Source organism: Ochotona princeps, chromosome 11 (genome assembly GCF_030435755.1).
Source record: "Ochotona princeps isolate mOchPri1 chromosome 11, mOchPri1.hap1, whole genome shotgun sequence".
NCBI lineage: Eukaryota > Metazoa > Chordata > Mammalia > Lagomorpha > Ochotonidae > Ochotona > Ochotona princeps.
The window spans coordinates 42711787-42736488 of record NC_080842.1 but is presented as its reverse complement, the minus strand read 5'-3'; the positions used below and the strand labels follow the sequence as shown (position 1 = coordinate 42736488).

Genomic DNA, 24702 nt, shown 5'->3' with positions numbered 1-24702 from the left:
GAACTTCAACTGGCATTCCAACAGTGGTGCGCTGGCGTTGTACCACAACACAGGAAAAAATCCCACTTTCCACGAATTTCAGAAGTGCTCTCCTATTTACTAATGTTGACCAATAATCTGTACATAACAAAAATATTAACCCTTCCTTTCCAATCTCATTTATCTTATTAACCAAGATAAGTTTCTGCCAAACTGAAGATGGAGAAGTATGACTAGCTCTTCAAAGCGTTTTGCTCAATGAGGTGAGAATTTCTATTATACTTGGCAGTATCTCTGCAGCTGGGGTGTGAGTCGTTCTAACTTCTCCAGAGAGGTAACTGGAATGTACTTCACGGGCTTTCTTTGCCTGGTGAGGTGGTCTTCCAGAAGAAAGAGGAAAACACATACCTCTTCTCTGCCATATTCCACAGGAAGTCTCTCCTGTCCCTTGGCCCATTCAGACTTCCTCCTCAAATTCTTATACCTGCTCTTCCCCTACAGCCTTCCCACTCAGGCTAGTCCAATGTCTCTGTGAATTTATAAAGCAGTCAATCACCTTCTATTACAAATTGTTTATTTTGCCCTTACCTCGCAACACTATGTGAATCTTTTGGTGCTACTTCAGTCTTTTTTTCTAAATTGTATTTTGGTTCTAAACCAAAGGTTAGGTATACAGATATCAGGGTGTATCTCCTCTTTTCCCCTGTGAATTGCACTGCTCTTAGTTCCGTATTTAAGTGGCATCATAAAATCTGTCCTTTCATGACTGGCTTATTTCACTCAGATTAGTATCTGCAAGGCTAATCCACGCTGCAGTTCAGGTCAGAACTGCCTTCCTTGTAAAGACTGGAAGATATTCCACTGTTCATGTAGGTCACATTTTCCTTATTTATTCATCCACTGATGGGTACTTGGGTTGCCTCTGTCTTGGCTATTGTCTCTCTTTTCTAAATAAACATATACACTTTTACAAAAAAATTGAAAGTTAGGGGAAGACATTTGGCATTGTAGCTAAGATACCACTTGTAATTCCTGCATCTCAGAGTGTTGAGGTTAAAGTTCCGGCTCCACCCCCAATTCCAGCTTCTGACTAATATATACCCCAGAAGGCAGTAGGTGATGGCTTAAGTAATTGGGAGACCTGCATTGATTTTTCCAGCTCCCAAATTCAGCCTGGTGTTATAGGCACTTAAGGAGTAAGCCAGTACATGGAAGATACCTTTTTGTTTCTGCCTTTCAAAATAAACTAAAATTAGGAACAACGCAGCAGTAAAATGAATCCATCATTACCATGTGGCTCTCGCTGACTAAGTCAGGGAGATGAGACGCCTTGAGGCAACATTTTTGTTAAGATCCATGCTTTTAGAAAGAAACTCAGAGGACTGTCATACCGACTCGTGGAGAAATGATTAAGAATATTGGAGTCAAGGAAAGCAAAGAGAAAAGGAAGGAAGGAAGGTAAGGAGATAGAAAGGGAGAAGTGAAGGAGGAAGAAAGAAAGCAGGAAGGAAGGGGGAAGAGGGAGGGTAAAGGAAAAGAGAGGGAAAAGGAGGGAAAGAGAAGAGGAAGAGAGGTGAGGCAGGAGGAGGGAAGCAGAAAGGAATAGGGGAAGGAAGAGAAAGAAACAGAGAGTGAGTGTGTGAAAGGAGATGAATGGATGGATGGATGATGGGAAGGAGATAAAAGAAAAGGGTAAAACAAGTTAGGACCAAAAAAGCCCTGTAGCATCAAGATCTAGCGAGCAGGAAGGTCAGCCAAGTCACCAGTCTGGAGGAAGGATGAGGAGGTGTCCTCCCTTAGCGATACTGACGCCAGGGAGGAGAAGGTGACCCACCCACTTCAGCCCTTGCGACCTTGTTTTCTTCATCTGATCATGACCATGACCATTCTGCCCACAGACCACTCATTGGAAATTAATGCTACAACAGTGCTAGAGGGGAGTGGGTCACAGAAGTGCTGCTGGGGCTCCATACTACCACCAGTCAGCATAGCTTTCCTTTACAGAGGTGTCAAAGCCCTCTGCTCCTGACGGTCACGGCACAAGCAATCATCCATCATGTCTTCCAATTTTTCACATTTTACTCCCATATATTGTAGAATCTTAAGCTATCCCCCCTACAAGTATTTACCTCTCAACTCTCAGGATCTGTCAAAGCTGTAAGAGCCCACAGGTCTAAGAGGCATCTGGGTCCAATTCACTTATTTTTAGAAAGAAACGGAAGGATCTGGGATGCCCACCTGGTTCCTCCAGGATGCATACCAAGCCCATATCACTTCTGAGTAAAGATGGAGGCACAAAGAAACTTGAATCTTATTCCCAACCCATTGAGCTAGGCAGCAGAAGGAACTCCCAGGAAGTACATACTGAGATATCACAGGACATGTTTCAACCACAGCCCAGCAACAGTGCAGTAATGATGGATGGGTTGGCAACCTCAATCCTGCAGTCCCAGGAAAGCTGGACAGTATGCTGCCACTGTGGGGACACAAGATGTTGGCCTTCCATCCCATGATCCTGCCCAACATCCTGTTATTCCGACTTTGAAGTTCAGCTCCACAAAATCAAGATTCATCATCTGGTAGTGGATGAGAAATATTTTGAGAATGGGCTCAGTTGTCCAGCAAGGCTTGGAGCAGCCCAAGGTTGCAGGTACAAGTCATCCATGCTGAACCATGGGACAAAGGAGACAGGGAAACAGCAGGACAGCAGGGATATGTGGAGGATTTCAAGGTGTTGAACAAGAGGAACTGTTCTACATCATTACAAATTATTTATTCTAAAGTAATCCCTCAAGTAAGTGATGGATCTTAAAACACACACAGGCTCCCTGCAGAGCAGAACCCCTAGATTTATATTTATGGGGTACACAAAGCCCCCTACAGATATGTGGGCCTAGTTGAATTCTTCCTTGATGATGAAGGAAATCTAGATGTGAAGGTAGGGGGAGGATGTGTTATGATCGTCAGAGAAATGCTGCTATTTTTTTTACAAAACTCGATTGGTAGTCCTACTTTTCTCCAAGAAGATCAAGAAACATAAGTTAGGCCGGAGCAGTTCCTTGTGGCTAAAGTCCTCACCTTGCACACGCCAAGATTCCATATGGGTGCCAGTTCTAATCCCAGCATCCCCACTTTCCATCCAGCTCCCCGCCTGTGGCCTGGGAAAGCAGTCAAGCACAGTCCAAAGCCTTGGGACCCTGCACCCACATGGGAGACCTGGAGGAAGTTCCTGGCTCCTGGCTTCAGATCGGTGCAGTACTGGCCATTGCAGTCACTTGGGGAGCGAATCATCGGACAGACGATCTTTTTCTCTGTCTCTGCTCTTCTCTGTATATCTGACTTTCCAAAATAAATAAATAAATAACAAAAAAATTAAATAAGTCTGACTTTTCAAAATAAATAACTCTTTAAAAAAAAAGAAGCAGAAGTCATCACTGGGAGGACCATGGGTCTCTAGTTTTGACAGAGAAGGAGAAAGAATAGGAGCAGCTGGAGTGTGACGCTGAAGAAATGGAGAAGGTAGAAACCCAGGCGTGGCAGGTGTAGAAGAAGGTGCAGAAATTGCAGCTGAAGTCATGATTAAAGAGAGAAAGAACAGAGATCAGGAAAAAGAGAAAGAAATGAGAAGTAGAAGATGAGATTGAGACTATGATAAGCAAAGAGGCACTGACCAAGAAAAGGAGAGGGAAGTCAAGAGAACAGTCCAAAGAACAAAACAGTGGGGTGAGGCAGAAGAGAAGAAACACAATGACAAAGAGCACAGAGACACAAAAAAGATTCCAGGAAGGGAAGAAACACAGCAGTGAAAGCAGGAGGAGGAAACACGGCAGCAAAGAGAGGGAATGCAGGGAAAAGAAGAGAGAAGCAGGAGCAAAGAAAAATCAAGTGAAACACAAAAATGAAACCAAAGAAAAACAAATAAACAAAGTAAAAGTGGCAGCCAAGGAAGACCTGACAGTGTCAAGAAAAAAAACAATCAAAGAAACAGGAGCACAGCCACAGTAAAGAAAATTTTAGAAATTGTAAAAGAAGCAAAAAATTGCTTCCACAGTGAGATCACAGTGACAAGCTGGATAAACAGGGTTGTGGACGGAGCTAAGAGTAAGACTAGAAGGGCCCAGCGCGATAGCATAGCAGCTAAAGTCCTCACCTTGAACGCACCAGGATCCCATATGGTTGCCAGTTCTAATCCCCGCGGCCCCGTTTCCCTTCTAGCTCCCTGCCTATGGCCTGGGAAAGCAGTCGAGGACAGCTCAAAGCTTTGGGACCTGCACCTGCGTGGGAGACACCGAGGAAGCTCCTGGCTCCGGGCTTTGGATTGGCTCAGCTCCAGCCGTTGTGGCCGCTTGGTGAGTGAACCATGGGGTGGAAGATCTTCCTCTCTGTTTCTCCTCCTCTCTGTATATCTGCCTTTCCAATAAAAAAATAAATAAATCTTAAAGAAAAAATAAATAAGACCAGAGCGCCAGGAAAAATGGCATTAAGACAAGGATGGGACTGTGTGAAGATATGTTTGTATTTGTGTCAGGAAGTGTCTTGGTAATCCCATTTGTTGCATTGATCTTTTCACCCAGTTGTTCAGCTGAATACATGAGGCACAGGTTGTTCTTGAATTTTGGTTTGTTTTTACAACATTCAGTCTAAAAGTATGTCTTTAAATTGTTTGAATCCAGTTGATAAGGCTGTCATACTAGTTAAACGTGTATGAGGCAGTAAAGTACCATGGATTCTGTTTTTGTTTCATAACTGCAGGATCCTGGTGTGTGGAATATGGTTAGCATGGCTATGCTTTTCATAACAGAGTGGTAAAGCCTTTCACAATGTATCTTGGATGTCTATTAGGAGTAACGTGTTTTCAACATCCATGAAAGCTGTAATTGTAGAAGTAACAGTTTTGTCCACTGTCTACTAGCCTGGAAGGCTTTTCCAAATATGTTATATTTCATATTCTCTAGCGTTAACTTGGAGAATTTATGAAAAACTAGCTTATGGTGCAAAAGTTTAAATTGGGCTGTGGTGTGATTCCAAGTCCTTTCTGCATTCTCTGTCAAAGGAATACTGCTAGCATGTTGAAATTTACTCCCTTAGTTTTCCTTATTTATCTGTAAAAAAAAAATCATGGCATCATATGTTTTTTGTTGATTGCCTTCTGAGATTTTTAAAGTTCTCTGTTAAACAAAACAAATTAATGTCTAATGCTAAGTATTCTTGCAGCAACCGAATACAAATGTGTAGTTGGGAGAGGAGCAACAAAGGAATAGCGAGATAGATTCAAGACTCAGTTTAAAGCATTTTTTTTAAGATTTATGAATTTTGTTGAAAAGGCAGATTTACAGAGAGAAGAACAGAGAGAAAGATCTTCTATCCGTTGGTTCACTCCCCAAATGGCTACAACAGCCAGAGCTGAGCAATCTGAAGCCAGGAGCCAGGAGATTCTTTCGTGTCTCCCATGTGGGTACAGGGTCCCAAGGCTTTGGGCCATCCCTGACTGCTTTCCCAGGCCAATAAACAGAGAGCTGGATAGGAAGTGGAGCAGCCAGGACATGAACTGGCATCCATATGAGATGCTAGTACCATAAGCAAAGGTTCATCCTGTTACACCACCACACCAGCCCCCAAAACTTTCTATTTCAAATAAATGATATCACCTTTAATGATAATAGCTAGCATTGTTAATAGGTGACTAATGGCTAATGTTTAGGAGATATGACTTGGATGCTAAGTATTATGCTTCATGGATTTATTTTATTTTGCAATAACCCCAAGAAGCAGCTTCTATTCAACTTTATATGTGTGAAAACTGGGAACATTATAAGGGATACAGTTGAAATTTTAAAGCAGGTCTGATTCTGGATCAGCTTCCTTAGCCACAAGATTCTACTGTCATTCCTTTATCACCTGCCAATGAGTAAAAACCTTGGAGGTCCCAACAAGAAATATAAGCAAAAGTTCTCCAAAGCAAAGAAAACAAGTCTGGCTAATGGATTCTCCTTTCCCCACGAACAGCTGGTCACGCGGTCCATTGTGGCCAGCTTTCTCCTTCTCAGCAGATCTCTTCATCACCTTCCATCTCTCCCCACTGCCCCTTGGCTCTGTACTGGGGAAAGGGTTCCCATTATTAATGCCATGCCTAGAGATGTGTTTACACAGGGCAGGAAACCTAATATCAACATCACCCGCAGGAGAGTGTCTCGTCACTTTGGTGAAGCACTTCAGGCAGGGAGACTATCCTCGAAAATCAACAGGCACTTACACGTTTTAAACAGAGGCTGATGGGAGAGTTTGTTTCTGTAGGGAACCTTTCGAGTTCCTGAGCCGGTTTGTTATGATGAGGTTGAGAGGTGGTTTCAGGGGTATACACAAATTCTCCCCTTAGGCCCCCCCGCTGGGCTCTCTGTGAAGGATCTCTGCCATCTACTTGCAGGCAGGAGGAGGCAAACAGTGGATGGAACCCCTCTCCCATGGCAAAGGACAAACTGGATGAGTGAAAGCACCAGAGTCTAGGGAGAGTGGAACAGACCCGGCTCTGGGCCTGGGAGACTATGGGAAAGAGCCCTTCAGAAGAGCAAGGAGGCACCATGGACTCACGCAATGTGGCTGGTGGTTTTTCTGAAGGTACTCACTGGGCCCTCCCCCTGAAGCCTTCTCCCCCCAACACCCTGCTCTGTTTTTTAGCCTCCCTCTGCCAGCAGGGCTGTTGTTCATGAGGCTCCACATCCCTCAGCTTCATTGCAAGTCAGCTCTTCTGGGCTTCCCTCCACTGTCCTGGGTACAATCTTGTTTAAAAAGCTTCAGAGACAATGATCCTAGAGCTGCACCAGGCGGCGACCCTGAAATTCCTGCCATGACCACACTTGCTTCCTGGATGCTTCCACCCAGGCAACCTGCTTCCCTGCCTCAGCACCCCGACACTCTGAGGGCAGATCCACCCTCCAGGGGCCCTGCTCCCACTGTGGCAGAAGTTGGCTACAGAGATGAGGCCAGCCTGGGCCCGCAATGAGACCAATCCCCCATTCCATGTAATTGGAAGGTCCGCCTTCTCCTGGCCCCTGGTTAGTGACAGGCAGTGGGAACTTGCGTTCTCTGATTCTCCCTTTTTGTCTCTAGTTCTTACAGAGTCATAGGTGAGAAAAGACACAAAGTGTCTGCATCACAAGATATTACAGAATCATTTCTTAAAGATTTATTTATTCAATTTGAAAGAGTTACAGAAAGAAAGAGATGTCTTCCACCTGCTGGTTCATTTCCTAAATGGTCATAATGGTCAAAAGCTGAGCTGATCTGAAGTTGGGAGACAGGAGCATCTTCCTAATCTCTCACATGGCTGCAGGGTGCAGGGGTCCAAGGACTTGGGCCATTCTCTGATGCTTTCCCAAGCCATAGGCAGGGAGCTGGTTGGAAAATGGAGCACTAGAACTTGAACTAAAGCCCAAATGGGATACTGGTGCTGCAGGCACAGTATTAGCCTGATATGCCACAGCACCTTACCCTTGCCCCCCATCCCAACATGGAATTCTCAAGATGGACAGGGCACAGCAGACTATCAACCACCAGATGGATTGCCACGGTGCTTACATCATTCAGCATCCTGTGAGCCTAGACTCTGATTTTATGTACTTAACCACAGTGACAGACTACAGCAAGCCTGACCTGCCAAGACATGAACCAGGCTCACAAGTTCCACTTATCTTGGCCTTCCCTACAAAGACCAAGACTCATGGCAGCCTAAGCAGTAAAACCCAGGGGACTCTCCAGAAATGTGATAGAATCTGCCTTTCTTCCAACAGCCAACCTGTCAAAGGCAGTTACCAGTTCTTGCACTTTGCCCTCCCGACAAGTGCCCCAAGTGCCTATCCCATCAGTCCAGGAAGCTGCTAGTCAGAAGGAACAAGAGAGGAATCCAATTCCCCAGCCTGGGACAATAGAAGGATGGGAAATTCTGTAACTTCTACGTCTTTAAAAAAAAAAATGTATTTATCTATTTTTTATTTATTTTTATTTTTTATAATTTTTTAAAGATTTATTTATTTTTATTGGAAAGGCAGATATACAGAGAGGAGGAGAGACAGAGAGAAAGATCTTCCGTCCGATGATTCACTCTCCAAGTGACTGCAATGGCTGGAGCTGAGCCAATCCAAAGGTAGGATCCCAGAGCTTCCTCCAGGTCTCCCATGTGGGTGCAGGATCCCAAAGCTTTGGGCTTTGGGCCATCCTCCATTGCTTTCCCAGGCCACAAGCAGGGAGCTGGATGAGAAGTGGAGCTGCCGGGATTAGAACCGGCGCCCATATGGGATCCTGGCACGTTCAAGGTGAGGACTTTAGCCGATAGGCCACCACACCGGGCCCAACTTCTATGTCTTCCTTAAAATTGATTCAGCCCCTTATCCAAAAGGTCCTCTAGACCTTTTTCAACCCAGCAAACTAAGCAACTGGGGAAAAAATGTCGGTCTGAGTTCCATATGGGTCACAGATAGGTCAATGATGAGGAATCTCCAATCCAAAATTCTTGGCTTGTTCCAGGATTCATTTCTCATAACACACTTTTCCTCACCTTCCTCGCCTCCGTCCTCAACACACAGGGAGTGCATCAGTTAAGCAGAAAGTTTTACAATACAAGGAATGACTTGCTAGACAGCATGAAGGACAGCCCAGAAACCACATGCAGATGTTAGTCTGGGTAGAAGATGACATGAGGGTGAGTCACTGCACGTGTGCTGTGGAGGATATGAGGTGCAGGGAAGATACCTTACATATGCTCCCCCACACTTCTCTTCACAATGCAGTCCGAGATGCTTGAGAGAAAATGACAGTGACATCCCCTATGGTCTTCCTCTCCCAATGGGACATGGCATCTTTGCCTGGCTTTTCCTTCCATGTCTTCCGCCATCACAGACTCACTCTCAAGGCCAGATGAAACCTCTCACTGCTTCTCCTCTGACCTCCCTATAGTTAGCCCCCAAGCCAATACTTCTTCTGACACACGCATATACACTCCTCCTTATGAGGGGGCACATGCCCAATTTACTGCTCCAATCACACCTGCCCTCTATTCATTAGGTTCCAAATCTCTCAACATGATTTCCAAGGATCTATATATCTAGATCCAGTTGCATCAGCCCTTTTGTACCTTGAGAGAAAACAAGACCACTGGGAAGGTGGGGAAAGCTACAAGACATAGGTGATGATGTCCAAGTAGGAGCCACCAGCTCATGTGCATCCCCACACATGTAGCGGAAGAAGAATCTAAAATCAAGAACTAGAAAACAGGTGCACAAGATGGGTTTTAGCAATCATACTATTGGTGAAAGTGTTGGTTTTATTACTTTGAGACTGTGTGACTATCATGGCATAAAGGAAATGAGAAATGAGGCTGGAGTTAAGAATGGGACTTTGGATAGGGATGCAAAATCAGGCAGTCATTTGGGAAGACAGCCTGGTGGTTCCTGAAAACCACATAGAATTATTGTATGATATAGAAATGCTACCTCTAGATACATATTTACAAGATTAGAATAGGAGCCCAAATAGGTAATTGTCCATGTAAAAATGGAGCACCACTAGTAATAGTCAAAGTGCAGAAGCAGCCCAAATGCCCATAGAAAGATGATGGACAGAGAGATGAAATGCGGGCTTATACCTACAGTGGAATATGACTCATTCTTGAAAGGAAAGGGAACTCTGATGCATGTTGTAACATGGATGAACCTTGAGGACAATATGCTAAGTGACAGAAGCCAGACATAAATGAACAAAAGACCACACAATCTCCTTCTAGGTACCTAGAGCAGTCAACTGTATAGAGACAGGAAATAGAGTGGCAGCTGCCTGAGGTGGGAAAAAGAGCATATAGAGATTGATTATTTAATGGCTGTAGACTTTTAGCTGCGGAAGATGAGAAATTTCTGGAGATAAATGATGGTGACAGTTACACAACAACGTGCATGTGTTTAATACCACTGAACTCTGCACTTAAAAAGGTTTAAAATGGCAGCTTTTATATTTGGTATATCTTACTACAATTTTTAACAAATGCACAGTGATATAAAATCCCTTTAGTCCTAAATTTGAATTGGAAGCATTGGTAGGAACACATGACAGAGTTTATCTTATCTTTGGGGTAGGCGGGGGAAGTATTTCCTAGCTCTGCTCAGTGCCTAACCCAATCGTAATAAGCACAACTAGGACAGCAAGCGCCAAGAGTGTTCTCCAAGGAGCATTCCTCATGAAAAAGAGCCAGAGTTTCCTGGGGAAATGGCCAAAGTCAGGTCTGGGTGGAGAAAATGCAGAAGTAGAGCTTAGAACATTTTGTAGTACAAAATGCAGGAAACTACTAAACTAACATTTTGTCAAAAGTTCTCGAGAGCCAATTTGATTAAGTTCCCACTGGCAAAAGCCAGGACACTCTGAGCATCAGGATAGAGGGTTAAAAACACATCCTGTACTCATCTGTTCAAATCCAGGAGTTCTTAAATGACACTAAAAAGTCCATTTCCCTAGTCATTTTTGAAAGATGCTAGAGTGCTGTGCTCATTTGTTATTTTGAGCAGTGAAGTGAAAGTAACATGCATTTACCCTCCCTTTCCTATACAAACTTTACCTCAGGGTAATCAAATATTTGATAAGCTAAAAATGTATTCATTATTACAGAACAATTCCAGCTAATAAATAAAGAAGAAATGACAGTGTCGAGACATTATCATTTGCAACCCCAAATGATCCAAGCCTCCACCTGCATGTGATCAAGCCTATTTTTCCAATCACAGATGTGTATGAAAAATAGCAGACTGAGCAGTGTGTTAAATGGCATTCAGAATAAACAGTCAATAAAACCCAGACACTGGAATTGTTACAAAAAAAGTCTAATCTCTTTAGCAACATATTGCAAGCATAAGAGAGGTTGAAGGCGAACCCTACAGATGAAAACAAACTTAAAAGATGTCAGCAGAGGCAACATGTGCACCTTCCTTAGATCCTGATTTGAACAAAAGGTGAAAGGAATTGGGACAAATGGGAACACTGATTGGACACTCAAAATATTAAGTGTAATCAATGAGAGGCCAGCACGGTGGCGTAGCACACTAATCCTCTACCTGCAGCACTAGCATTCCATATAGGTACTGGCTTAAGTTCAAGTTGTTCTACTTCCAATCTGTCTCCCTTTTTATGGCCTCAGAAAACAGTGAAGGGTGGCTTAGGTCCTTGGTCTCCTGCACCCACAAGGGAACTTGGAAGAAGCTCTTAGCTCCTGGCTCCTGACTAAGGATCAGCTCAGCTCCAGCCAGTGCAGCCATTGGGGAATGAACCAGCAGATGAAAGACCTGCCTCTCATTCTCTTCTCTGTAAAATCTACCTTTCAATCAATCAATTTGGGAGGGGAAAAAAAAAGAGTAACCAGTGAATTTTTTTTTTCAGGGTAATACTATAGAACTGAAGTTCTACTTTTAAAAAGAGACTTTATGGGACCTGTGCAGTAGTCCAGTGACTAAAGTCCTTGTCTTGCACATGCCGGGATCCCGTATGGTCACCAGTTCTAATCCTGGTGGCTCCACTTCCCATTCAGCTCCCTGCTTGTGGCCTGGGAAAGCAGTAAAGGGTGGCCCAAAGCCTTGGGATCCTGCACCTGCGTGGGAGACTCAGAAGAGGTTCCTGGCTCCTGGCTTTGGATCAGCTCAGCTCTGGCCATTGTGGTCATTTGAGGAGTGAATCAGAAGATGGAAGATCTTTCTCTCTGTCTCTCCTCCTCTCTGTATATCTGACTTTGCAATAAAAATAAATAAATCTTTAAAAAAGAGACAGACACACACATGAGCATTTAGAGGTGTTATGACATGCTGTCTGAAATTGACTTCAAAACGGCAGGTTCAGGGGAAATTGAGTCTGGATATGAATGAAGCAGTGGTCATGGATTGATATTTCTTGAGACTGGGGCTAGATATTCAACTCCCCAATTTTATATATGTTGAAGATTTCCATATTTAAAAATTAGATTAAAAGGCAAGAACTGAACTTAAGGAGTGATGAGTCAAAGGGAGGGAGATGTCAAAAGAAGAGAGGTTAATTCCAGTCCTTCAACCTGCCCTTCACACCTCCTGAGAGGTAAGTATGCTGACCAGCCCATGTTGAAGGGTCTGGTGAAGCACACTTTACCTCCAGTATTTTCTCCTTTGATTATTATCTTTGTCCCTATTCAAGGCCACCTTGCCACCCTCCTCCCCTAAAAAGTACAGGGAAGAGGGCAGGGCTACAAAAGGCTCTGCCTCCTACCTCAAACTCACCTCATTCCTCTCCTTCCTAGGAGCAGGGATCCAGGAGTGTGGACTAGAACCAACCTCCATTTTCCATCCTGTCCCCATCAGCTTGTACACAAATCACACAGCCATCTGTGCCCTGCTTCTAGAGTACACACAGAGAACTCTCCTAGAATATGCTGGTAGTGTGTGGCTACAAATGAATCAGAGTTCTTGCTCTGAATAGACGATGCAGGATGGGACAGGATGTCAAGCACTGCCCAGAATAAAAAAAAATGCAAAAATAGCATCAACAGCCACATAACCAAAGTCATCTCTCTGAAGGGCTACTCTAATTCTGTTCTACTTTCTTTTTTTTTTTTAAGATTTATTTATTTTTGTTGAAAAGTCAGATATACAAAGAGGAGGACAGAGGAACATCTTCCGTCTGATGATTCACTCCCCAAGCGGCCACAACGGCCAGTGCTACACCGATCCGAAGCCAGCAGCCAGAAACTTCCTCCAGGTCTGCCACACAGGTGCAGGGTCCCAAGGTTTTAGGCCATCCTTTACTGCTTTCCCAGGCCACAAGCAGGAAGTTGGATGGGAAGTGGGGCTACTGGGATTAGAACCTGTGGCCATATGGGATCCCGGAGGACTTGAGCCACTAGGCTACTGCACCTTGATGCATTTGCTTACTTTCCAGTCTTGTAAACCTTACCTTACAACTGCAAAGCGGCCGTCCCTTCTGTACATGGCAAACTCCTACTCATCCTTTAGCACTCAGCAAAGGTATCCCTTCTACAACAAGTCTGGTCTCAATTTCCTGTGCCATGGCCTGCTTAGGTCTCCTCAGGGCTCCCATGGGAGCAGATACAGCCCATTATAGCTCTTCCTACTCTGCCCTGAGATGATGCACTCACTTTCTATGACATCAACAGACTGTTAGCATTCAGAAACCATCATGCATATTTTGTATCTCTAAAGCCAAGCACTCAGAGCACAGGGAATAGGAAAGAAACATCTTGGCTAGCCAACTGATGGAACAAAGAATGTGTCTGCTATTGGCATTTATTTGTCCCACTCTACCCTCTATGAATCTCCTCCACAACCAAAGAACCTAGGTCACTGAATGGGTTTATTAACAAACTGAAGGAACAATAAATTGAGACCACTTGGAGATCACTAGCCCATGATTTCCCAAAGTTTGCTTTAGGTTTTAGAGGTTAGCTATTTTGTTATATGTAAGAAAGGACAAATCAGTCTAACAAGCCCAAGCTTCACAGATCCTGAGGCTTAAAGTGAGGCAGGTAGCCAGCCTTAAGTTTTCATGTGTCCACTTGACATGTGAGTGTGCTGTGCAGGCAAGCCCGTGTAAGGTAAATGGTCATGTGCAGCCCTGCCAGTGGTAACCTTGAATGATTTTCACAGGGGAGCCTATTTCTGGGGAGGCAGATTTCCAAATCCCAAAAGGACTCTGGCGTGGCCCTTCTCACTATGTCTCTGATCTGAGGTCTTTACCATACAAGTGGATACACAAGCAAAGAGAAGCCTTTTGAGTCTCCCACCACTGTACAGAGAAGTGAGGGCATGGGACAGAACAGGGTTCCTCAGCCTCAGACAGCAGGGCTCTTTTACCAGCCATGGATGCTGGGTTGCTACCACTTCCCTATACTTCTACTAGCATGTTGAGAGCTAAGGTGAGCCAAACTTCACCAAGCATCAGCCTGCAAGGGGTAGGGAGCGTCTGCTTGAAACTCAGATACATGCCAACTTCAAACTTCTGTCACTTTCCTACAAACACTTGTTTTAACTCCCAGCTCTCGCACTCGATGGGCTTTCTTCCACTCACAGTTCTTTTGCTGGGTTTTCCACTTTTGTGCTGTTTAAGGGATAAGTCCTGAGGGAGCCAGTCTGGGTCACTAATCTCAAAGAAACTGTCTTCAGTGCTGAAGTGGCTTTAAACAGTAACTTTTATGACTATTTAAAAATATACTCATGCTTGTGTATTATAGTAACTAAAAAGTCAAGGATTAATGCCTAACAGTGGTTATCTCTGGTTGGTAAGATTACCAATTATTTGCACATTGGTTTGCCTGAGTTTTCATTTTTCCACATTAAACATAAATCAAGTTTAATAAAAAGGATTAAAATTTTACTAATTTTATTTCAGGAGAAGGGGGAAAAAAATGCTACTTATTTCTGTGAAGCCATTTTGACCAGGAAAATATTTTCTTTTTTGTTTTTTAAATAAGCAGTATTTTCCTACTAACTATGCGCTCCATGGGAACCACATTCTTTATTTAGGGTCAAGTTAAGTTCTCCTTATATGCCAGAGAAAGGTTTTATTTGTTGTTTGTTCTTCCCCGCCTACTCAATTTTGAGGGGCAACTTGTATTATTGCCTCTCTTTACCCAGTTTGATTTATGATCTTGGAAGTCAGGTCATTCTTTCCTACCATGAAGAAAGAAAGAAAAAAAGTCCCCCCTTCTAATACCTGATAAAATATCTGAAAAGCTCATTGCAGACCTTGACAGAGACACATGCAATTTTAACCCAATCTGATAAAACAACAACTAGAACACTTTTATCAGACAAAAATGTAACTTGCCATTTCCCAGCTCAATTGATGAACTTTTTTTATCTGAAATGACAGACATCATAAGATAGGACAAGCTACAGATAAGAAACCAAATTGAGTTGTCTTGAATCAGATCCGATTGTCTGCCCTCTGGTTCAAACTCCCACACCTGCCTGGAATGGGTCAATGGGTGCCTCTTGGCATGGTCCCTGAGGGGTTTGGAAACATTGCAAAAGGGGTGAACTTTGAGACTTCGGCGTTTATTCTGCGATTATAATTAACCTGCTCACCAGTTGCTATCGATCAACTCCAAATGGAGTGATAAAGTTTGACTGAATTTCTAGAAGTAGAAGTGGAGATTTAAACTGTGGCAGAGGCAGAGGAGAAAGATCAAGAAAATAATTTAAGGATTGATTTCTTAAGAAGTAAAGTCAGATGCTCATTTGGGGGGGTATAAAAGCTCCTGGCTTAATAATCCTTAAAAATCTAAGTGATAACATGTTGATTTCTCAACCAAAATAAAACCTAGCAGTGATTATCCAATACAAAGCAAAAGACTACCTCAAATTCCGTTGGCGGAAACTTTTCAACAATTGAGCGATATGGAATAACTTACTATCAGAATCAGACTCCTCTTTTAAGAGGAAAATATATTAACAAATACCAAGTCAATTATTGGGCTCCTGCAAAATGCTAAGGACCAGAAAACCAAATTCCCTTCATTCTGATAAGAAGCTTGAATACCCTAGCTCAATTCTGATTACAGAGCAGTAATAGATAAAGCCATAGGCTACCTGCCAGAAGCAAGCAAACTTCCACAGATTGGATGTTGCATCCAGCTCAAACCATTTTGATGCAGCTCTTCCTGCCTGCAGCTTCCTTAACTTCTTGATCCATGACCCTATTCTCAACTGTATTAAAATCAAAACTACTTTCCCTCCCATTTTCTGCTCCTACCACAAATGCCCCTGAAACCTTGTTTTTGTCTTTTTAAAGATTTATTTTGACTGAAAAGGCAGATTTAGAGAGAGAGGAGTCACAGATTTTCCATTCTCTGGTTCACTCCCCAAATGGCTGCAATGACTAAAGCTGAGCTGATCCAAAGACAGGAGCCAAAAGCCTCCTCTGGGTCTCACACATAAACACAGGGTCCCAAGGCTTTGGGCCATCTGCCACTGCTTTCCCGGGCCACAAGCAGGGAGCTGGGATGGGAAGTGGAGCAACCGGGACACGAACTGGTGTCTATATGAGACACCGGTGCTAGGAGGTGGAGGATTAGTCAGTTGAGCCATCACACCAGCCCTACACCAAGGAAATCTTCAGAGAAAAGTGAAGACAAAGGAGACGCTGCAGATCTTGCATGCCAAAGGGTTGTCTGATCAGGCTGCTGTTTTGAAGCAGCCAGCAGCTTCCTCAGAGTTAGTTTGGAGGAACTGAAGCCTAGGAATGTCTCTTTAATTCTGTGTACACTAAAGCCAAAAGGCTGAAGAGCAGTTTGTGCAAGGCTGGAGTCCCTGACATTGCATTCCCTGACTGACTGAGTCTGTGGGATCAGAGTGGCTCCAGACATTAAGCTTGGGGAGACGCAAACTGTTGTGAAGCAGGGACCACAGAAGCTAGCCTAGTGAAATGAAGCAGGTGGAAAACAAGTAATGGAAAATCTTCAGGTTCAACAGAATCCTTTAACCACCACAGGACTTCTGGTTCCAAAAGGACCAATGCCTTTGCCTCAAATCTGGCAAACACAAAGTGTGGGGAAAAGGAGAAAGGACCCACAGCAGGTCCTGGACTTCCTGGGTTCAGAGCCACAGCTCCCTTGTTTCCTTCCTATAGAGACTTGGGCAGATTTTTCTGAGCATCATATGGAGATCATAGGATCTACCTAGACTTTTTAAAGTCTGAGTCACTAATGACTCACCCTGACAAGGGATTCAACAATGAGAAGGGATTCACTATGAGATGCTAGGCAAAAACACAGGCGACAACTCCCAAGGCATTATGAACTACCATCCACACACCTAGGCTGCAACATGTACATATTTGTTTTGTATAAGTCCAATTGGCTTTGTAGAAACTGAAACAGAGTCAAGATAATGTTTATTGCAGTCCCACTCATATAATTTTCCCTGCTCTTCTTTACAAGATAACAAAGGAATAGTTCTATATACAGCCAATGAAACTGTTCAAATAATCCATTCCTGCAGTGTACCATGTCACGGTCCACCAAAGGGCAAAGTAGCAGAGCAGTACTTGTTCCCAGGAGGAGGATGTATAGACCAAAGAGGTCCCCAGAACACAAATCTTTGAGTTGTCAAAACAGTCCCTTCAAGTACGTAAAGCAGAACCCTAACTCTGCATGAACTGTCTCTAAACTTTACTTTTTCTTATGCAAACAGAAACAACATTTGTAAAGGGCATGGTCCTAAAACAACACATTGGAAGGGGTCCCCCACCTCACCCCTGGCCCAATGGCTCAACTGGCTAATCCTCCCCCTTCAAGTGCCAGGATCCCATAAAGGGCAGGTGCCAGTTTGTGTCCTGGTTGCTCCACTTTCCATCCAACTCCCCACTTGTGACTTAGGAAAGCAGTGGAAAATGGCTCAAAATCTTGGGACCTTGCATCCATGTGGGAGACCGAGAAGAAGCTCCTAGATCCTGGCTTCAGATGGGCTAAGCCTACTTGGGGAATAAACTAGCAGATGGAAGGTCTTTCTGTCTTTCTCTGTAAATCTGTCTTTCCAATAAAAATAAATAAATCTTATTAAACACACACATACACCCCTGGAGAAAGGCAACTTGTTCTCAAACACAATTCCATCATGGTGGTTTCCTAGCCTGTTCCAGCAGCCCCAGTACAGCTGCAGTGCCTGTGCCTAACAGGGGTCTTAGCAGGCCATGGGCAAGCCTATTGGGGTCAGGGAGCACTTGACAACTACTAACTTAACATCCAGGATCAGTACTGAGATCAGGAGCAGAGAATTCCCTCCTCAGTGAAACCTCCTGTGGAATAAGGAAATTCAAAAGCTCAGTGAGCACAATAGCTAGGGAGGGTGCTGACACCTGAATTGAAGAAGCTTGGGTGCCCAGGAAAGCTTCCTAGGAGTTTTTAAAGGATAGGTAAAAACCAAATTCAGACAGCAATGATCTGTGTTTTGACTGTATTCATAATTACAAATACAGAATTCCCTTTTTAAGGAAAAGAGAGAAACTTTCAGAAACCTAAAATAAGAATATCACATTTTATTTTTGAAAACTTAATTAGTGGGGCTAGTGCTGTACCACAGTGAGTTAAGCCTCTGCCTGCAATGCTGGCATCACACATGGGCAACCAGTTCCAGTCCCTGCTGCTCCATTTCCCATGCACCTGGGAAAAACAGCAAAACACAGCCCAAGTACCTGGATCCTTGCCACTCACATGAGGGACCCAGATGAAGCTCTTGGCTCCTAGCAATGGCCTGGCGCAGCCCAGCCTGACAACTGCAGCCATTTACGGAGTGAACCAGTGGACTGAAGATTTCATTATGTCCTACCCCTTCTTTGTTAATTGCCTTTCCAATAAAGTTAAAATCTTACATAAAATTCCCACTTAATTTGATTAGCAAGCTTTTAAAAAAAAGATTTATTTATTAGAGGGCCCGGCATGATAGCCTAGCGGCTAAAGTCCTTTCTCCTATGGGTGCTAGTTCATGTTCTGGTAGCTCCACTTCCCTTCTAGTTCCCTGCTTGTGGCCTGGGAAAGCAGTTGAGACTGGCCCAAAGCCTTGGGACCCTGCACCCACGTGGGAGACCCAGAATAAGCTCCTGGCTCCTGGCTTCAGATCAGTTTTATGCAGAGAAGGAGACACAGAGAAAGATTTTCCATCTGCTGGTTCACTCCACAAATGGTCACAAAAACCAGAGCTGAGCCAATCCAAAGTCAAGATACAGGAGCTTCTTCTGGGTCTCCCACATGCATGTAGGATCCCAAGGCTTTGGACCATCCTCTACTGCTTTCCCAGGCCATAAGCAGAGAGCTGGATGGGAAGCAGAGCAGCTGGGACATGAACTGGCACTCATGTGGGATCCCAGAACTTACAAGGTGATGATTTAGCCATTGAACCGTCACACTGAGCCCTGACATCATATCTTACAGCTTGGAAGTACCCTAGGTATGCAGGCTCCTAATGGTAATTTTGGTATTACAAATAATGCTGCAGTACATGCGTATGTGTCTATTTGTAGACTGCATTCCTAGAAGTCAACATCTTGAAATCAAGGTTATCGAGTTTATAATCTGAGGGCCTTACCAAGGACTCCACAGAAAGGTTGCACCAATTTACATTTCCACTCACAAGTATCAGAGTTCCTGTTTCCCCATACAGAGTATGTTTATTTTCTTAGTGCATTCAAGTAAGAAAAAAAAAATGGAGCGGGATATGGAAGAAAGGGTTATCTAACCTGTCTCCTGTGCATCCTCCACCTGAGTACTGTGAGGGGGTCTGGCAGAGGTGGCTTGACCTTCAGATAGGACACAATTGAGCAAGTGGCAGGTCTCACTTGAAGGAGTGACATGCCCCTGGCCACTCCAACACACCTTCCTGATGTAACTGGCTGTCCCCCCTGCACCACAGAGCAGCCCTAACACTGACTGACCTGCAGGGGGGTGGTAACCGGAAAGTTAAACAACTTTAGCTTTCCTGAAAACTGACAAATCTTTCTCTAACCAAACAAGCTGCTTCAGAGCTGGTCTCACAAAGTTCCTTGCATAAATGAACTGGCACTGAAAGCAACTGGCCGAGGCGATAAGCATTCCAGGAAATACTGCAGTGCTCTCCACTGACCTCCACCACCAGCCGACTCTCCAAACACCTTGAGCAGTGCTCCCACCTCACCCCAAAGGAGGCGAAGCTTCTTTGAAAGACGTGTGGGTGACGACACTGCATGGTTTGCACACATCCCACTATGTGGCTGTTTTCATCAACTCTTCACATGAGACAAATTTCTCAGTCCTTCGAGAATATTAAAATGGCTTCTTTTCCCACTACACAAGAGTCTTGTTATTCCATAGCAAAAATGTCTTTCCCTAGCCTTTCCAGGGAAGGCTAAATACTTCAATGCATTTTGTCACCATCACACTGTATCTTCTGATGTATATTTATAAATAATTCCCATTTCAGTCTCTTTTTCACCATTAATTGATACAAAACCAATTCTTTTGTGGCGTGTTATACATACAACCAAAGATTCACACCTCTATGAGTATTGCCAAATGCCTAGGCTTATGAACCACAGTATGATTGGGTGAGACACTTGTACTCATATTATCCTGGGAGAGTGATGACACAAAACCACACACATGTGCACATGCATGCAGGCACACACACACACACACACACCCCAGCGCTTAAAATGTTAAGCAGTGCCTCGACTGTTTCACAGGCTCCAAAGCGATGTAACCCAGTTAATTCTGAAGACAAGCAACCATTGTGTGAAGAGTCCTTTTCACATCTTGCATCTAAGAGCAACATCAAGTTGAAAGGTCGTAGGCTATTCTTGTCTTTCACATATTTTGGCACTGTCACCCTCTCTGCTGCTCTTGTCCACTCAGCGAGTTCTGTGATGTAAAGTACCCGTGTTCCCAATGGCTCCCCACGGCTTCCAGAACCCACTTCCATGCTTCTCTCTGTTCTCTAGGGTATTCCAGTTTGCTGCTTTAGAAAGTCAAGTAGCCATTCTATGCGGTTTGACCAGGCAGGGCACAGTTCTGGGGCAACTATTTTCTAGATCTCTACTCAAATATTTGCTAAGTGCCCGGCATGTGCCAGGCACTTAAAAATGAGTAAGACTCTGTACCGGCTAGGAGGAAGGATACAGAATTCCATTAATGCAGCCTAATTAACCATTTCGATAGTTGTTTCAAAGTCTTTTGTTCACATTGAACTTGGAATGAATTAAAGTTCACATCCGCTGCAATCAGGGTAGAACAATTTTCCAATGTAAGTGCAGGGCTTCACAGACATCCATGCTTGCTTCTGTTATTTTGATTTTTGCCTTATTCCAATAACCAACACAAGGACTCTAGCAAGATGTTGACTTATAATATGCTAATATTTGGTAGAAAAATAAAGGTAGCTATTATTCCTACTCATTGAAATTAAGCTACTTCTGACTTGGGGTATTAGTCTGTGTGGTATTGCCTACAGTATCAAATATATTGCTTAAATAAAAGCTGAGGTATTCTGTGGTATTTTAAGGCATTACACACATATCAGTCAACATGGACCCCAGCTTCTCTCTTTGCTTGATTTGTGTGTGTGTGTGTGTGTGTGTGTGTGTGCGCAGTTCCTTTCCCTGGCAAGCCCCAACTCATTCCCTCAAAGCCAAATGTGAATGGCAGTACAGAGGTGGAGACTTCCAGAAGAACTGTTTCTGCTTCTCTTCCTTGCCTTTCAAATTCAAAACCATGTCACCACAAGGAGATCCTTTATCCACATTCATGTCATAGCCCCATTTATTGGGCACTGCCCAGGTTTAGCACAAAAACCCCAAGTCCCAGGAAACCCCTTAGTCCTGGACCAGTCAGAGGACACTAGCAATTCCATGTGACAGTGAACAACTGATAAAATTGCTGTCGTGGATGACGGGCCAAAGCCAGGTGTTTCACAAATGTTACCTTAGCGTTCCCATTCAAGATAACACTAAAAGTTGTATGATGATGATTCCACCTCACAGAAGATCACAGAAGATCACACCTAGAACTGCACATAGCTTTGCCAAAATTCAAATGCTGGTGCTCCTACCTCCACGTGATTACCATGTAATCCTCAGCTCAGCTCTGAATCAATGCCAATGAATGTGTGCTGACCCTCTCTCAAGCTACCTGCTGGGTTTTCACAGCAAGCACCCCAAGGATGGGAAATACACCTAAAAATCATGCCCAAGGGTACTGCTTGCAAGCCAACATGCTCTTAGATAAGGGCTACTTCCAGAGCACAGTCAAGACCAGGATGGTAACAAATTCAACTGCACAGAGATACATTGGCAGTTCACAAAGCTTGACTGTTGGGAGCATTTGGCCAGGGGCAGAAAGAATAATCCAACCACCAGGCCAGACCTACAAACTGCCTTCTGGTGACACCTCAATGCAGGGGTGAGCACAGAGCACACAGCCCAAGGGCCAGAGGGCAGCTTTGGACAGCAGACTCTTTTTGGAGGTCAGCTTGCCCTTGACCACTTGGGAACTTGGGAAACACTTCCTGCACAGTATGTTTTACATTTTTAAAAACCTAAGCCCCCCACTGTGCACACTTAAACACAATAATTTTTGCTTGATTCTATGCTGCTGAGTTATAACTGTACCCTTCTCTTTTCTTCTTAACCAAAGACCAAATTCTCAGTCCAGAAGTTACCAAATTCTTCCTTTCCCCACCTCCACCAAAGTGAGAAGAAAGTGGAATTCTAGAGACCACTCCTCCTGAGGTGACATTAGAACCAAGAAAGGCAGTTCTGGAATGAATTTAGAATGGCTAGGACACAAGGCCAGGGAGCCTTCCCCCCCACCCCCTCTGCACTCCCTGCCACCCGGTCCCAGAATGCCCAGCCAGAACTGCCATTGTATGGAGATGCTCTGTGAGCCCTCCTCAAGCTCAGAGGCTTGGGGACTCTGGCCGGCGCCACGACCTTGGTTAATCAATTTACCTGGGATGTGGATTTGGCTGGGCCCCCCACCTGGGGGACCTCCCCTCACTGCCTAGGGACAGATCCAAATTTAAAAGCTCTTCAAAGCCAGCACCCTTTCTGGGAGCTGGCCCAAGACTGGAAGCCCGGGAGGGCCAATCTTTGCTCTTCAAAGCGATAACAAAAGTAGAAGATTTAGCACTTAGTAGGCAGTCGGTAAATGTTAACCCGGTGGTCAGGCCTGACCATCCCCACCCTTCCCAGCGGGAGCCAGCAAGATCTGACCCCACCCCCACAACAAACTCCCTTCCCGAAATTCCCCTAAGCCAAGGGCTGACCACCGCCTAGTGCTTGCTGCCCCAAGACCCAAGTCCGATGGAAACAGCCCTAGGCGCCAGCCACAGGTTATTTCTAATCTGGCCCCTGTCAGCCCTGTAAATTGGGGGACGCCCTAGTATACCCTTCCCTTAGGCCCTGACCCTGGTGGGAATGAAGTCTACACCACCAGCACAGTTAAGTCACACTTCAATTCCGAGGCCGTTCAACCCATTTCCCCTTCAGCCTCCTTTGTTCCCTGTGTGAACCGCCGCCCCCCCACCCGCCCACGCCCAGGAAAATCATCTGTCCCTTGGAGGGACCCTCCAGCTGGGCCGCCAAATGGCCCAGAAGATCTCGGGTGCAAGCCAACGTAATCAGCTCCTGGCCATCTCTGAGGAAACGGCGCCGTCTATCCCGGCTCCAACGGCTGCCCCTCCTGGTCCATCAGGGAGTCGGTCAGCCTCCTGCGGGGCGGGGGTGAGGGCTATCCCTTGTCTGACACCTGGGTCTGTGCCAGGAGGGGGACTCACTCAGGCCCCATCGCCCTCTTAAGGACAGCAATGACCCACCCCCTCAGCTCATTGCCACCAGCTTCTTCTGTGTCCCGAGGTTGCCATGTTTAGAAACCCAACAGCCACCAGCAACACCTACCCCGGCCCCAGAGCACACACTTGGAAGAAAAGCAAATGCTCCCCATCCCCAAAGAGGACCCTTAGGTCCCAGCCCTGTGTGCTGAACACTCACCCAGATTAGGATGTCGGGCGGCGGGGTTGGCCCGTCCGGGCAGGCTGTGCAGGACCGGACTGTCAAAGGGGCCCGCAGAGGCGGCTGCAGCCGCGGCCCAGGACGCACCCACGTCGGCCATGTAGGCGGGATACGGGCTGGAGTAGGAACCCGCGAAGCTGGCACGGCCGTACTGCTCGCGGCCTGCCAGGCCCGCGCCTGCCGCGCCGCCACCAGAGCTGTAGGCCGCGGCTTCGCGGGCTGCAGCAGCGGCTGCAGCAGCGGCCAGAGACCCAGTGGTCCCCGGGAAGGAGAAGCGCGGTGACACCGGTGGCGGAGTGTAGGCAGCGCCCTCGGCTCCCGCCTGACTCCACACCGGGCTGCCCTGCTGCGTCCCGGGCCCTGCACCCGACGGGGCTGCCCCAGAGCTGCTGCCAGAGGCTGCTGCAGACGCAGCGCCGCCGCCTCCGCCCTGGAGGTAGGATAAGCCCAGCACCGAGGAGGGCACTCGCGGCGTGGGCACATAGACCGGTGAGGTCGTGGCGCCCGCACCGTGCATGAAGGCACCAGGGCCGCCTGCCTCGTAGGCTCCGGCAGGGGGGCCATGGTTGGCCGCCATGGCCAGGCTCTGGTACATCGTCCTTGGTCCTGAGTCCTTCCTCCCTCTGTGTTTTCAGATCCGGAGCTACGCGGAGAGACGGAATAATAATAACAATAATAATGGACGTGTGAGACAATTCTCGAAATAAAGAGCAAAAAATCAAAGGGGAGGGGAAAAAAACCCCAAAACCACTCAAAAGTATCTGTATCTTAAATCCAGCGTTGAGCAAAAAAGACTCTAGGTTCTTCTTTGTTCAGGGGAAAACAAAACAAAACAAAAAAATGTTTTTCTTCTCAAACTAAATTTCAGGTTGCTCCAGAATGGTGCAAGACAGGCCGAATCCATGCGGGGCCTGGTGGCGCCGAGCACCTACTGGCGGGTGCCTGGGCGCAGTGTGCCGCTCCGGCCTCCGAATCACCCACGCGTCCAGCCAGGAGACCTTGGTCAAGATGCACCGCCTCCAGGACAGCCGAGTGCGCAGAATCTGTAAACAGCCCCCAGAGGAGGTCCTCGGTCAGCAGAGGTCCTAGATGGAATGACAAAAGAGAAGTTCAGAACAGAACTTCCAGAGTCCACCTGCTTGCAGCAGCCGCCAGTTCCCGGCCCACCCTGGGCGG

The 24702-nt window shown here is 45.6% G+C and overlaps 1 protein-coding gene across 2 annotated transcripts in view; it reads right to left on the bottom strand.

Moving 5' to 3' along the window:
- Window positions 1–24459, bottom strand: part of GATA4 (GATA binding protein 4) — a 50004-nt gene extending 25545 nt beyond the window's left edge. For both annotated transcript variants that reach the window (XM_004579103.2, XM_004579104.2), the window contains exon 1: window positions 23506–24459. In XM_004579103.2, coding sequence (XP_004579160.2) covers window positions 23506–24121 — 616 coding nt within the window. In that variant the 5' untranslated portion in view covers window positions 24122–24459. The remainder of the gene's footprint in view (window positions 1–23505) is intronic.
- Between the last annotated feature and the right edge of the window lie 243 nt (window positions 24460–24702).